We start from the raw sequence: 14,906 nt of genomic DNA, 5'->3' as shown, positions 1-14,906 counted from the left end.
GCCTAAGCCAACTTAAATGGAATTTTAAAGCACAATAATTTAGAGAAGTCGAATTTATTGGTAAGGCACTTATTGGTAAGGATGGTTGGACTACGTAGTCTATTTTAATATTCTCAACACCAGTCGAAACTAGATAAATCTTCGGGGAAAAGAGTGTAGAATAGGTACTTTATGTATTCCCAAAGGACACGGTAAAATGTTGTTTTTATAATCCCTTCAAATAGTCCATGGCCAGCTCTTATCTGTACCTATACATTAGCTTTGCTTATTTACATAATCTCAAATACTAAGGACGGCCAACCAAGAACAGAGTTACAAACAAGATTAGGACCATGTTATTTGTTCCTGCGGTTGAGCACCGATTGTTTCTACAGAAGTATTTAAGGTCACTAAGAGGATTTAAACCCCGATTCGTATCAGTGACCTTTTTGAAGGAATTAAATCAACAATACATTTCTTAATATTTAGGCAACAGGCTTCTAAGAGTGTAGGCGGTGGTGAGAGGCCATAGGGAAAAGGATTTCTGCACGTGATCCAGCATCTGTGTGAGGCGGGTGTGTGTTTGGAATGGTGGTTTTGGAGGGAAGTTTGTTAGAGTCGAGGTGTACCTTTAGGATGTGACAGGGATGGGGATCTTAGCCTCGTGATTGTCTCAGTAGTGTTTTCCTTGAAATGGATCCGCTGCCCCCTAATGAATCCAAACGCAGCTGGCCATGTCCCACACGGACACCGAGAGCTTTAACCCTAAAGTGACCTCAATTTGACACCACCAGATGAAATTTTACCGCCTGTTAATGCCATCCTCCGCACAGGCGAGGGACCCGCATGTTGACGGAGTTACTCGTCTACTAGGACACTGATTTTTTTCATATGTATGAGTGCTCTTTCTATTCCAAAAAAACATTATATTCCACAGCAGAACAGAGCCTGTTGAAAATATAATCCAACACAAAATTGATAGGCTACTTGTCCATGATACTGGAGACAATCGTCATGTTCGTAAACACTGATCTAAAGGCTAAGTTTCCAAAAACAGGTGATCATGGAATGCATAAGGTTTATAACTGAAACTGTAGGCAATGCAATGGCCAATATATAGCAAATTTAGGAGATTATGAAGATTAAAATTAAACTTTTTAATTATAGGCATAGGCCTAGATACATGTGTGAAAATACTTTAGGTCTGTATTTCTTAAAAGTTATGCAAGCTACTTTTAAGATATACTGTCAAAACTTTTTTTTAAAGATTTTTAAGATATTATATTATTTAAATGTAGGCTATATCAGCCTACATTGAAATGTTATTATGCCTAAATGTAGGCTAATTAGCAGGGCCTAGTTTAGCCTACATTCATAGGTTAATCACACATTAGGCTGTAATAAATCATAATATACTACTTAAAACTACCATTAAATTTAAAGGAAACTTCATTCAATATTACGTTTTCTAAAAGTTAGGTTGTATGAGTGATAAACAGGAGAAGGCAAGTCGATTTTCCAAAGAGCAGCAGAACATTGGCTCAACGCATTATACCCGCAACATTTCACTCTTTAGACGTGCACATCACCGCTCTAAATGGTCAAATGGCAAACAGCTTTGAAAATGAAATTTGAACTACGCTATCCAAAAAACACTTCCACGTTTCAGATTGCGTATTGCGTCTCCGTGCTTTTTTCAACATTTACAGTCGCCCTAATAATGAAAGCTAGGGTAGTTTTAATAACTTCCAAACTCCTCACAGCTGCACGGTTCAAGAGACTCGCGTTTTACGGTAGAGACCAGTCATAACAAAGGATACAGTATGATTCACTTACCATGTTTGTCCGTGGAACAAAGTCGAGCGTTAGTGTCAGCGTTAAGTCAGTATGCGCGATAGTATTTTAGGCAGTAGCTTATGAAAACAGCAGTCTTCACTAGCTGACGCAGCCAGCTAGACCCGGGCTCTGGTCACCGAATGGAGCGGCGGTCAGAGGGACGTGGAGACGGTGCCGTGCCGCTCTGCGCAGAGCAGTGTAGAGTTCCTTCTCGGGCTATTGCTCGCTGAAATGTCCACACAGCCGTTTGTCAACCCTGCGGTCCTACTTTCTCTTGTGGGGCTTCCCACCCCCTCATGCCAACAAACATAATTGTTGTCACGGTGCTTCATTTATTAAATCTTTTTAATTGCTATTTCTATTGTCGACCCAAGCAACCGTATGGCTTATTTGTTTGTTGGGTTTTTATTGACCCCTACAGCTGTAGCCCCTCCAGCCCACTCCCTGGGCACAGGCGTCTAGCTCATCCAACCTATGAATGGTTAATTTCGACAACCAAAAATGTCACCAAGCCATAAATGTAGCCATTAATGTGAAAACCTATCAATACGGCGATGATGCCATCTGCGCAACAGTGTAGATTACCATTGATGGAGCTAAATATGGAAAGGAATAGATGGGCTGTTTTTGTGCGCAAAAGAGCTCGGTCACTGGGAAAAGGGGCTAGCTTCAGAGCAATCGATGGCCGGAGCGTTGCTCCTCCTCTAGCCTTCAGCCCCGCATGATTGATGATCTTGGGGAGCTTTGATAATTGACTACTCTGAGGTAAGGCACGGATTTCTATCAAGAATGGGGATTGGACGAAAGAAACATACAAAATTACTTTCTCTCCACAAAAGCTTTTTTTCTCTCTCTTTGGAAAAGTTCATTCTGGGCTGAGTGGGGGTGCTCCATATCGTTTAATTTGCTAAACAGACCCCAGTTCATAATTAGCAGTGCTATAAGAAGGTATTACGAAAATACCCTGCTTCATGTGGATCGACAAACCATAACAAAGATGATGCGTAAAACGTCAAGCTTATACATTTAAACTCAAAACGTCTGATTCTCTTTACAGTAACATCAAAGAGGATTTTGTCTCAAGGGTGATGTTCTTACCTTGAAATGTTACGTTTTTCAGAAATCTATAGGCTACACGCATGGATTTATGGATTGGACAAGTAATGTGTCTTTATTGTTGATATTGACATGCATAAAGCGTAAACGCCCAATAAGCTACGTGCGTAATTATTCCCAACAATGAGTTCCTTAGAGCAGAATGTCAAAGTTGCTGGTGTGTAGCCTAAGCTGCTCTTCTCGCTGAGCTCTGCCATGTGTTATTCACTCACTATTCTACATGGCAAGTCAAACAAGTTTGTCGTGCGCTTTGTTTTACCATAGGCTCATAGCGGGGGTTAGGCTACTATTCGCGTCGGAAGCCTATATAAAACGCTACTTCAAACAGAAACGCATTGCAGGTTAACAAAAACAGAACGCATTTGCTTTTTCTCTCTGGCTCTCTTATCGGCGGACGGAATTGGCTGAGAGTAGAAGCCGTGTTGTTCGGCTCCCCCCGTGAGGAGTTGAAGCCGTCCTCGTGCATACTCTGCATATCACAGGGTTTGGTCTCTCCTCTCTCTCTCTATCTGCTGTAGGACTGGCTATGGCCACTGCTACTTCCGGGTTCCGTCATTTCATTCTCCTGCCGATCAGCGCAGCAAACTGACTCTGTTCTATAAGCAAGCTAGCAGCCAACCTGCCAACACTCGCTGACACTCACTCATCTCAGACCACGAGATAGATGAAATACCTACGGGGGAAAGGAAGATCTGAATTGCAATCTCTTAATTTCTACTGCTTTTTCTTTTTACAGTAATAATAAAACAAGATAGCGATCCGGAGGCAGAGGGGAGACGCGGACTTGCTGGATGAAAACGGCTAAAAAGATTCATCCTCTCCTGAACATCATCACCAACCATCATTCATTCATTACCTTGACAACCCCTGGCTTTGATTGACAGCTGGAGTGGCAAAAAGCCATGAGACACGACAGTTTAGTTACATGCAGGTTGTTGATGGGCCGATTGTAACCTTCAGTTTGCTGCTTGAAATTTTTTTCTTATTTGGAGAAAGGAAAACAAGAAAAATTGCAAAACTCCTCCTGATGCTCCTGCTTCCTCTCAGCCACATTGGAGAATAGGAGAATTCGCAAAGTTGGTTGAAAAAGGAATCTTACCTCTAAATCACTTTCTAAACGGACTGGGATATTAAATATACGACACATCCAAGAGTTTATTGGAGCGCAGCCTGATGGCGCAAAGGGTAGGTTTTAAATCTCCAACACTTACCTATACAAATCCACTATAGGACGGCCTCCGTATCACTACCCTCTTGTCGGTGGCGGCTAATGTACAAAGTTTTCATATCTAAGCCGTTTTATTTGACATTTTTGCAGTACCTATACTCTTCGAGCCAAGTGACAGCCCCTGCTTAACCGACGGTCTCCGCGACATTCAGCAGTTTTAAAGGGACTATTAAGTAGTTCGGTGTTTTACCAAAGTAACCCTCCTTCGCGGACACAGAAGTTTAGCATGTTTTTGGTAATTACAAAGCTTATCATTGCATTCACTTGGTAGTAGTAGTGAATCCCTTGTTTTTTATTCATTGCAACAGGAATGGCATTCCGATTCAGCCTGCGCTCGTTTTCACGCTGGTGTAGTAAACTTGGTAGTAGGATCACTTCTGCTACTTTGTCCATTATGAGTGAAATAGAGTGTTTGGCTACTTTGTACATTTTGGCCACTTTTACGCCAAAAGTGACTTTCCACTCTCTGACTTTCTCTTGTTTTATTTCCAGTACGATGAGCTGGCCCACTACGGCGGGATGGACGGGGTGGGAGTCCCGGCGTCTATGTACGGAGACCCGCACGCTCCGCGGCCGCTGCCCCAAGTCCATCACTTGAACCATGGACCGCCGCTCCACGCGAGCCAGCACTACGGTGCACACGCACCCCATCCTAACGTTATGCCCACAAGCATGGGCTCCGCTGTCAACGATGTTTTAAAGAGGGATAAAGATCAAATTTATGGGTAGGTGGACTGTTATTATTCATCTATTGGGGTTTCGGTGGAGCTTTGAATTAAAACGTTTAGCTTGTTTCACAATTTAACCTCTCCATACCGAGACGTTTCAAACAATTAATAATTATAATTTCACAATTTCAGCGTTTAATTCACTTCTCTGAAAGGGCCATTGTCAAAACATTAGACGATTTAATTTCCTATTTTCACATTTTACCAATTAATGTGAACATAACAAACCATTCTAAAGAACTGACACAAACCCAAACACGCTTTCAGCGGTAGTATAGCCTAACTTCAGGACACCGTTTCTCGGTGCTACGCCGAGGTGGCGACTCGTACTCAGGGTCTGTTTCCCCTCTTGCAGTCATCCATTATTCCCGCTGCTCGCCCTGGTGTTTGAGAAGTGCGAGCTGGCGACGTGCACTCCGAGAGAGCCCGGGGTTGCAGGCGGGGATGTCTGCTCCTCAGACTCCTTCAACGAGGACATCGCAGTCTTTGCCAAACAGGTCACTTGAAATATATTTTCTAAAAACATACTTTAGTTTTTCCAGACGTTATGACACACATATCAGCGTGTTGATTCATACCACAGTAGCCTATTTTTACTGCAACTTCTGACACTAAGGCTACAATTAAAGTTTTGCATTTGAAAAGAGGCTATAGCGTATAGGCTATATAACGCAATTGTAAGGTACGCAGTTTCATTAGTAATACAATGATAATTTACAACGCGTAGCCTACAATGACAAATCCACATTAATGTAACTTGGTGTAGTACTGTTTTATGTCATACAATATTATAATTTCATAGTCAACAACATTATTAGGAGGAATTAGTGAGCATATTCAGTTACTGATGTTTAAATAAACCTGTAGGCTAACTTCATGCGTTGTGTTGTTCTAGGTCCGAGCAGAAAAACCTTTATTTTCATCAAATCCAGAGTTGGACAATTTGGTAAGCGTTGTTGCCGCTCTGTTCCCCTGTTGGGTGTTAGTACTAAGCTTGCTTTTTGGACTCTAATCTGCTTTTCTGTTCTGGGCGTCGCTTAGTAAATAGGCTATGTGGAGATCTGATGCAAAAAGCACAACACTGACGTTTAGACGGGCTTCTTGAAGTGAGCAAGGGCTGCGAGGGGTCTCGAGTGGCACCGTATTACACTCGCTGTGAGGAGGCCGGGAGGGAAGCCTCTGATTAGGCTGAGCTCTGGGACTCCTCGGCGGGTGAACTCAGCCCACTGCTTCCTGGTCACTCATTGAACAAATGTGGCCACATTTGCCGCTGTCATATTTGAGTCTCTGTAGCCCACAATTGACCCGTGTGACCAAACGTGTCTAATTCAATTGCTGGATGTACCCATGTACCTACATCCACATGTAAAATAGCCCGTGCAAAAATGCTCACCACTACCAAATGCAATAATTAAATAGCCTAAGCTTGTTTTGCATGAGATCACAGGTTGTTACTGCAATAGTAACTTACTATTTGAATATGGGCCCACGTCTGTGAAAATAGGCTGATGCAAAGGTCTAATGCTCACTTTTATACTTTCACAATTGTATAACGTAAAGTTAATTGTCATCCACTTTATTTCTCTTTTCAGATGATACAAGCCATACAAGTATTACGGTTTCACCTTTTGGAATTAGAAAAGGTAGGCTAAACGTTTGGATATTAGGCCCACGTATTTTCTGTTGTTATTCAGGCTACATGCCGTTATAATGCAGGCTACGCCTAAAGTGTTTTGGCTTATGTCTGATTGCACGGATTTGGTAGGCCTACTAATATTGTCAAACATGCAACATTATGTCAGTTATTCATTTGTAGCCTAAATGCTAATTGATCACATAGGCTATCAATGTTTAATTCAAGTAGGCTAAAGTAGCAAACCTTGATGAAAGTTTAGTCAACAAATGCAATCATCAGTAGGCTAGTCTATAAAACGCTACTTTTAAGAATGTATTGACAACCATTGCACTTGCATTTTTATGGTCCAGAGGCTTAGTTTCGACTTGTCGTTGGCTGAGAGCAGGCGGTTTATTTTTTGCCGTTCAACTTGTTGCTCCAGTCTCAGGAGAATAATAAGCGCCGCAACAATTCCACTATTGTTTCCTCGCCTTGGCCGATAATGCCCCGTAATTGAAGGCTAGTTATTCTTGGACTGACTGCTTTGTTTCCCCATCCTGAAAAAAATACATTTTATTTCTCCTTCTAGGTCCACGAGCTCTGCGATAATTTTTGCCACCGCTACATCAGTTGCCTGAAAGGGAAAATGCCAATAGATCTAGTTATTGACGAACGGGACGGGAGCTCAAAGTCAGACCACGAGGAGCTTTCAGGATCCTCGACCAACCTAGCCGATCACGTAAGTAACAATGGCTTCCGTGTCTTAACAATAGTTTTTATGAGAGAGTTATTTCTCTGTGAGCGTCGTAGTGGGTGTTGTGCGTGCGTATGTGCAGTTTTTGGTGATATGTTTGGCTTGGATTTTCTGCTGTGCTTCGTTTTGGATGTTGGAAAAGAAGACAGGCCATGTCATAAGTTGAGCCGAGGCTACTTATGCATCATTTGTTTGATATTTCACATGACGTCAATTGTAGGCTAATGTCTCCGCACAGTGCCTGACCTCGGTGTCAGCAGCTTATTGTATGTAAGCCTCTGCTGCAAGTAGAATTTGGCAATCGATATTTTGAGGTCAAAAGCTGGTTGTAATGCAACGGAGAAAGTTGTTGTTTTAGTCTTTTGATTAGGGGCATGCATGTGTGCGTAATGCGCGCCCGTGTGTGTGTGTGTGTGTGTGTGTGTGTGTGTGTGCACGCGTATGTGTGTGTGTGTGCGTATGTGTGTGTGTGTGCGTGTGTGTATGGGGTTACATGGCTTTGGACATGGCCGCCGCGCACCGTGGATAGTTGGCCACTGAAAACCTCACTAGATTGTGTTGCACTGGTTCAAACTACATTGCAACAGAGTAGCTATAGGCCCCTTAGCAGCACTCGTATTTATGGGTAAATATTGAAAAAGAAAATACCGTTATTTTTGTATTCGCTGTAGTAGGAGTGCATCGGTTTGCTGCAGAGATGGAGAAAGTGCTACAGCTGTTTCTTACAGGCGACCATCAATGTCAAGTTCATAGTAGGCCTATGCCTATGATGGCTATAGGCGGTGTCATGACGTTACTTGCTGTTGATGTTAATGTGTTTAATTGTTTAGTATTGATCGACCTGTGGTTTGCTCTGCAGTGGCTTTCTCCTCTCCGCCCCTATTTTATGGCCCACAGGCTCCATAATACTGAATTCAATTATACCCACCTGAACTACAGTGCCTTTAAATTTGATGATCGATCCAGTGGATTAAAGGTGCCTTTTCCGTGTTGTAAACGTTAGCTGTGAAACGGGTTAGTGAGCTACCTTACTGTGTTGGTATCTGCGGGGTTACTGAAAAGGTATCGAGCTACAAAGCTGGAATTGTTGAGCGACTATAGCGACAGGGTGTTTAATATCTGAGCCGCACGGGCCCGCAAGCCTATTAGGAATGAAAGCAGATTTAAGTGTTATGCAAAGTCGCTGCGCCGCATCTGCTGGCTCTGGCTACTGGCCTAATAGCGGCGGATCCCCTCTGAATATCCACCGCATCTTCGGAGTTGTTCAAAGTGCAAAACGCACTAGGTGAATTAAAGTAGGCTACAACCAACATTGACATGTCAGTGCAGGCGGAGCCGGGCAAGCGGCTGGATTCTCAATATTGTATCGCCCGTCTCCAGAGCAGGCTGAGTGTAGAAATGAGCCATGCTGTTGTTTATACTGAAGAGATTAGATAAACTAGCCTGTTCAGTTTCACGGCAGATGGTTAATACTGTAGCCAATTTCCACTGTTCCCCTCGCAATGTTTAGACCCGTGGCATTGTCACCTGGCCACTTGTGAGAAATATTATTTAGATAATTAGAAAATAAAGTATGCCAGTGTCAATAAAGAAAATTCAGGAGGCAGCAATAAACAAAGTGAAAGGTGCATGACAAGCCATTTATCCGGGGGGTCGTTTAGACTGACCACTTCATTAGGTATTTTAGTTGGGAGCGATTTATTTCTTTCTTGTGGCAGCAATGAACATTTTACTACACCTAATTGCTGGGCTCAGCGTTAACAAAGGGAGCGTGTTGCCTGCGCGTTGGCTGCCCTGTTTACCCTGCAGACTCTGAGACAGGCCGCGCACTGACTGACTGATTATCTTCATGCAAATGCTGATTATCTTCATGCAAATGCTAGAATCATATGAGATAACCTATACATTAAACCGCCGTTGTTACAATTTTTTAAACGTATATTATACATGTATGTTTTAATATGGCACACCGTGTGTGGTAGGCTATTATTCAGTTCCGTTCATTTGAATAGGATTTGTGAGCATGCTTTTTGGTCGGTAATATTGAATGCACAGTGGGATTCAAACACTATTGAAGGGAGGATAATCATGTGTTACGTTCAGTGCTCCACCAAGTGTGTGTTCAAGTGCATTATGGGGGAGTGCAGCCCTGGTAGTGGACGGGCTGGTTCCTCAGCTCGCTTATCTGACTGTGTTGTTTTGAGTAGTTTCATATTAATTGAATAGAGGGCCAATGTTTAGAGCATATAGACTCAAGACAGAAGAATAAAAGTGTCTGCAAGGCTCCGCTTGTATCAACCCTGTTGGATGGCAACCAGGCTGTGCTATACTTTTAGTTTTATTTGTTTTATTATTTATTTTGTCTATGTTTTATTATTCATTTCTATCCTCTCTTCTAGTTGGAGAGTGGAAGGCAATTTGATAGTTAGATATGCTAATTTATTTAGTTAGAATCTCTCACGTCCATTTTTCTTTGCTTTGATATGCATTTTTAATATATAGCCTTGGGCTACATCTCATTTGGTGAAAGTTGGGCTTGCTGGAGATGATGAGGCTCTGCTCTACCAAGGAGACAGCGCTCCGCTCGGGGTCCCCCCCCTCCGTCCCCCTCCGTCCCCCCCCTGTCCTTCCCTCACGTCTCTCCCTCCTCTACCTGCTGGAGGAAGCCGGACCCTAATACGTCCAGTTCTATTCACACTGTGATGATAGGCTGGTGTGACGTCCCTGGAGGACAAGGCCTTGGTGACACTACTAGGTCTCCTGTGACATAGACAACTTCCCCCTCACCTCACCCCCCAAAATAAATAATAAAATAAAATAAAATGAATACAATACAAATTAAATAAGGTTATTAATCATGTTACGGTACAGGAGAGGTGTAAACGAGGGGCTGTCTCCATCAGTACAAACAATCTTTGCAGTGTGGTGTTGCTAGTCGACGCTCTGCTCACTTGTCTTTTAATTAATGAAATTAAATTTCAGTCTTCTCTCGGCTACACCCAATTAGGAATGCGAATAGAATTAATGGTTGCTGAATATTATCTGTTCTAATGAATGTGCCTTTGTGCCTTCCTCGCACCATTGTGCAGCTTTTTCAATCAGGCTGTACACATTAGCAGAGGCAGCATTCATACCATAACACATGTGCACACTGTAGAAACCTTTATGACTTACAGCACAGTCTTTGATTGTTAGGGATCGTGGGATTTGAGTTTTTTTTTGTTTTTTTTTGGCACCCTGGGTTTCCTTGCGATTGCTCTGGGCTGATGGTAGTTGTAGTTCTCTCAGAGGTTATGTGTAGGTTATCTTGGCTTAGCAGAGCCATAGTGAAAACCCTTCTGTTTACATTTGATTCGCTAGTCAAGCCCCCGGCCACAGTACACCATTGATCAGATGCAGAACAACAGAATCAGACCGTAAATCCGCTGCATATCTCCTCCCTGCTGAGGGAGGGGTTATGGAATATCGCGTGGTCTTCGTGTCTCTGTATGAACCCAGTTGCTCGCTGCAGAACTGCTCAGTGTCCCTGTGCTCGAACGCCCTGCTCTCTACACAACTGAACCGGGGAATATCTCCGTTTCTGGAGGTGTTCTGATGTGCTGGAAATGCACCCATGTCTCACAGAGTTACCGTTTTCCCCGATCAGAATAGTGTAGCGGACTGCTCCAGAGTGTTGTTGGTGGTGGGACGTCGGGCCCTGCCTTTCCTGTTTGATTAATGTTCAGACACTGGACCCCGCTGCCAGGCATGCCTAATCACCACGGATAAAGAGAGAGAGAGAGGGGGAGAGAGAGAGAGGGAGGGAAAGAGAGGGAGGGAGGGAGGGAGAGAGAGAGAGGGAGGGAGAGAGAGGGAGGGAGGGAGAGAGAGGGCCTAGACTCACTTGTTGCACCTTCACTTTCTCTCCCAGCTCCATGCTGGGAAGCTGCTTCAGTCTACTCGGTTGAACTCAGTGTTACTGAACTATAAAATATGTTGAGTCTAGTTTGCACTAATGCAGTTTTGTATGGCTTACACATCGGTGACCGTTGTCCTGTTTTAAAGGTTTGCGACACCTTATTTTGAATAGTTATTTCCCGATTTCCTAGTTTGCAAATGTGCTCTGCTCTGACTTCAGGTGTCAGTTTGATTACGTAATCTGATGAATTAGGCTATCTGATTTTTGGAATTGTGTTCTTGTGTGTGTGTGAGTCAGACCCATAAATCAGCCAGACCTGCAGGGGTGGAATCAGCTTTTTATCTGTGGCTCCTGATAGAGTGATTGCACTTGTAATGTGCCATTCAGCGCAATGAACGAGACTTATTTTGCCCTGAAGAGAATTCCCAACTGTATACACAGTCACTCAGCCCCTCGCGTCTCCCAAAACACACCGGGGTGAATTATTAGACGCTTAATGAACGAGTCTATTCTATTTTGGGAGTATAATTGTGGGTGTTGTAAAATACCCCGTTGTTTAATAGAGGAGCGGCTTCACTTTACATCTATTTTTTCTTCTTTTTTTTCAGAACATCTCTATAATTACTTGTTAAATTCAGCAAAAATGTGCGAGGAGTTTTCAACTTGCTTGTGCACCGTGGCAAGATGCGTCTTGAAATGTCAGGCCACGGTGTGATTTATGAGCCTCGGTGTTTTCTGGTGTGTCAGCAGTATGGGACGTGTTCAGCACAGTCTCCCCGTGTACCTACAGCACTGCACACCGCTCGGCATCGTAGCCCTCCACACACTAAATCCTCTCCCTGCACCCCCCCCCCTCCACAGCCCCCCCACCCCCTCTCCGTGTTCCTGGGGAATTTGAACAAAATTCAATGATGGCGCTAAATCGGTTTTATTCGATATTCCAAGGGATGTTGCGAGCGAGATTGTGCGTTGATGGGCAGGGCAGGTGTGAGTGTGTGTGTGTGTGTGTGTGAATGAGACATGGAGGGGAGAAGAGATGAGACGAGAGAGAAGAGAGGAGAGAGAGAGAGAGGACAGAGAGAAGAGAGAGAGAGAGAGAGGAGAGAGAGGAGGGTTGTTCTCCCGTGGCCCCTGCAGCTCTTCCTAACCCTGCCGTGCTACAGAGCCCTCCCCCATATTGTCTCCTGCTTTTATTTGAATTACAACTCGCATTGTCAGCTCACCCCGGCACACAGAGAGAGACGGCCCCGGGAGAGAGACGGGCGCTCTGCCCCTGGGAGAGAGACGGGCGCTCTGCCCCGGGAGAGAGACGGGCGCTCCGCGTCTCTCTGATTTTCCATGGCGGCCTATTGTGCGGCTCCTGTGTGTGTTTGCTGGCTGTCTTCTTCTCCACCTCCTGGTAACACGGCTCTTAAGCACAATTAGAGGAGAGCATGTAGTGAAGCATGTTTGACTCCTCATTACGCCCTGCTTCAGGGAATAGTCACATGGTCGGTCGCTACCAACCGCTCGGCTTTCTTCTCTTCTTTTTCTTGCCTCCCCCGTTTGAGGACTCTGGGTTGGGATTAAAGAAGACCCGTTTGGGTGAATTTTTGTTTGGAATTTAATGGACTCAAGGGATAACAAAATAAGTACACTACGTGTGTGTGTGTGTGTGTGTGTGTACAGTACATCCATGTATATGTGTGTGTTCGTGTGCGTGTACATCCATGTATGTGCGTGTATACATCCGTGTGTATGTGTGTGTGTACATCCATGTACCGTATATGTATGTGTGTGTGTATGTGTGTGTGTGTGTGTGGATGCTGCTATCCTCGGTGTCTGATCGGCCCTCCTAGCTCAGAGTGTGAATGGATCACGGGGGACGGGACGGCTGTTGCCTCCGTGGAGAGTGAACCCCACCGTCATGTTCTACCCAAGGTGTTCCTCAGATATGAAAACCTGTGTGTGTGTGTGTGTGTGTGTCCCCTCAGTCTAGCTCTGTTTGTGTGTGTGTCCCCTTAGTCTAGCTCTGTGGTTGTGTTTTGGCCTCTTGGCTCAGTCCCCCCCCGGGGCTGCGTTGAGTCTAAGCACCTCTCCCTCCGCCTCTCAGCGTTGCAAATCATTGCAAAAATATCTCTCCCTTTAACACCATTAGCTGAGGTGTCTCTGAAATTAATTTAGTGGCGGAGCCATTAAAAATGACACATTACCCCTGCGATGATAGCTGGATTAAGTCCTATCGATTCAGACGCTGCATTAGACGCAGCTCCCCGGGTCGGGGCCGGACCTGGGCCGGACCTGGGCCGGACCCGGGCTGGCGGGCGGAGACGGGGGCCCCCGGCGTTTTTCAGGCCCGTCTCGACCGCCAGTGGGTGTTTCAGTGTCAGGAAGCAGAACCCAGTCATTTTCTCCCCTTAGAACAACAACAGCCCATTCTGAGAGCACCAGAGAGAGAGAGAGAGAGAGAGAGAGAGAGAGACAGCCCAGCTCTGCCTAAATACATTATACACTCTGGCAGTTTCTCTTTCCCCCTTTCTCTCTCTCTCTCTCTCTCTCTCTCTCTCTCCGTCAACATTCCCTCCTCCCTGTTTAACGACATGGCTTGTGTGAGACATGGTGGGAGCACTATAGGCAGGGCGGTTGTTGCGATTCTCACGTCAGCGATGTGCGTGCGTTGATCCGCCCGGGGCCGCGGTGAACCCCGGGCGGGCGAGCCGGGCTCTCTCCAGGCGGAGAGGGAGGGGGTGGGTTGGAGTCCCCCGCCCCTCTAGAAACAGGGACGCTTCCCTCCACCCCTCCGTCTGACGGGCCGGGCCTGCGGCGGGGCTAAGCGCTCCGGCTGTTCTACCCCTCCGCTTGGTCTCATCCCCAGCTCTCTACCTGACTGACGTCCGGGGAGCTGCTGACGATGAGAGGGGCTAGCGATAGGGATCCTAGGGTCAGGGTTAGGGTTAGGGTTAGGGAAGCAGAGGGCTGAGGGGCCTGTGTGTCCTCTACCTTCTGCTCCAAGCTGTTGGGAGAAAAACAGCTTCCCTCCACGGGGCGGAACCCAGGAGATAAACGGGTCAAGAACCCAGGAGATAAAATGGTCCAGAACCCAGGAGATAAACGGGTCAAGAACCCAGGAGATAAAATGGTCCAGAACCCAGGAGAAAAAATGGTGCAGAACCCAGGAGATAAAATGGTCCAGAACCCAGGAGATAAAATGGTCCAGCTCGCAGGCACGCAGGCCTCCCCTAGCAGGCAGAGAGGACGGACCAGGGTGCCCAGGAGAGGCGCCTCCTCCCTCCCCTGCCTCCCCCAGAACGGCTCACCCTAACTGGGGCAGGCCGACCGTCTGTCTGTCTGTCTGTCTGTCTGCCTGTCTGTCTGTCTGTCTGCCTGTCTGTCTGTCTGTCTGTCTGTCTGTCTGGGGCTGAGGCCCGGGTTCATGGGGAACAGTGCTGAACTCAGGGCAGGACGGTGAAACTGTCTCTCTTGGAATATTTTGCGGCGTGTACTTTTCTCCCTCCGTTTCATAGACATGCATGTGTGTTTGTGTGCGTTAGAGGGAGCGCTCTGAGAAGTGGGTTGAGGTTTGTGGGCAGCCCTGCTGAAGGCCTCTGTTTGTTTAGTTTGGGATCCTTTCAAGGGGCTGCTTCTCCCCAGGCCCAGACAACGACGGCCAACATTTTGTCATCATGTTCAGGTGACAAGTTAAATTGGGATAGACTCACTTGCGTAGTGTGTGTTTGCGCGTGTGTGTGTGTGTGTGTGTGTGTGTATGTGTG

The 14,906-nt window shown here is 45.7% G+C and overlaps 1 protein-coding gene across 5 annotated transcripts in view; it reads left to right on the top strand.

Annotated features, from left to right (window-relative positions):
• Positions 1-4,104: 4,104 nt before the first annotated feature.
• meis2a (Meis homeobox 2a) overlaps positions 4,105-14,906 on the top strand; it is a gene marked incomplete at both ends in the record, with an annotated part of 97,281 nt that continues 86,479 nt past the window's right edge. For 2 of the 5 annotated variants that reach the window (XM_084451443.1, XM_084451444.1), the window contains 5 exons: positions 4,658-4,884; positions 5,243-5,384; positions 5,783-5,833; positions 6,480-6,530; positions 7,092-7,241. In XM_084451443.1, the coding sequence (XP_084307569.1) occupies positions 4,679-4,884; positions 5,243-5,384; positions 5,783-5,833; positions 6,480-6,530; positions 7,092-7,241 (600 nt within the window). Of the gene's footprint in view, positions 4,117-4,651; positions 4,885-5,242; positions 5,385-5,782; positions 5,834-6,479; positions 6,531-7,091; positions 7,242-14,906 lie in introns of those variants that run through there. The other 3 variants (XM_084451442.1, XM_084451441.1, XM_084451445.1) reach the window with 3 other exon arrangements.

The sequence above is a fragment of the Borostomias antarcticus genome (assembly GCF_949987555.1).
Source record: "Borostomias antarcticus genome assembly, chromosome: 16".
Lineage (NCBI taxonomy): Eukaryota > Metazoa > Chordata > Actinopteri > Stomiiformes > Stomiidae > Borostomias > Borostomias antarcticus.
The sequence above is the reverse complement of the archived record's forward strand: the minus strand, read 5'-3'. Positions and strand labels throughout refer to the sequence as shown.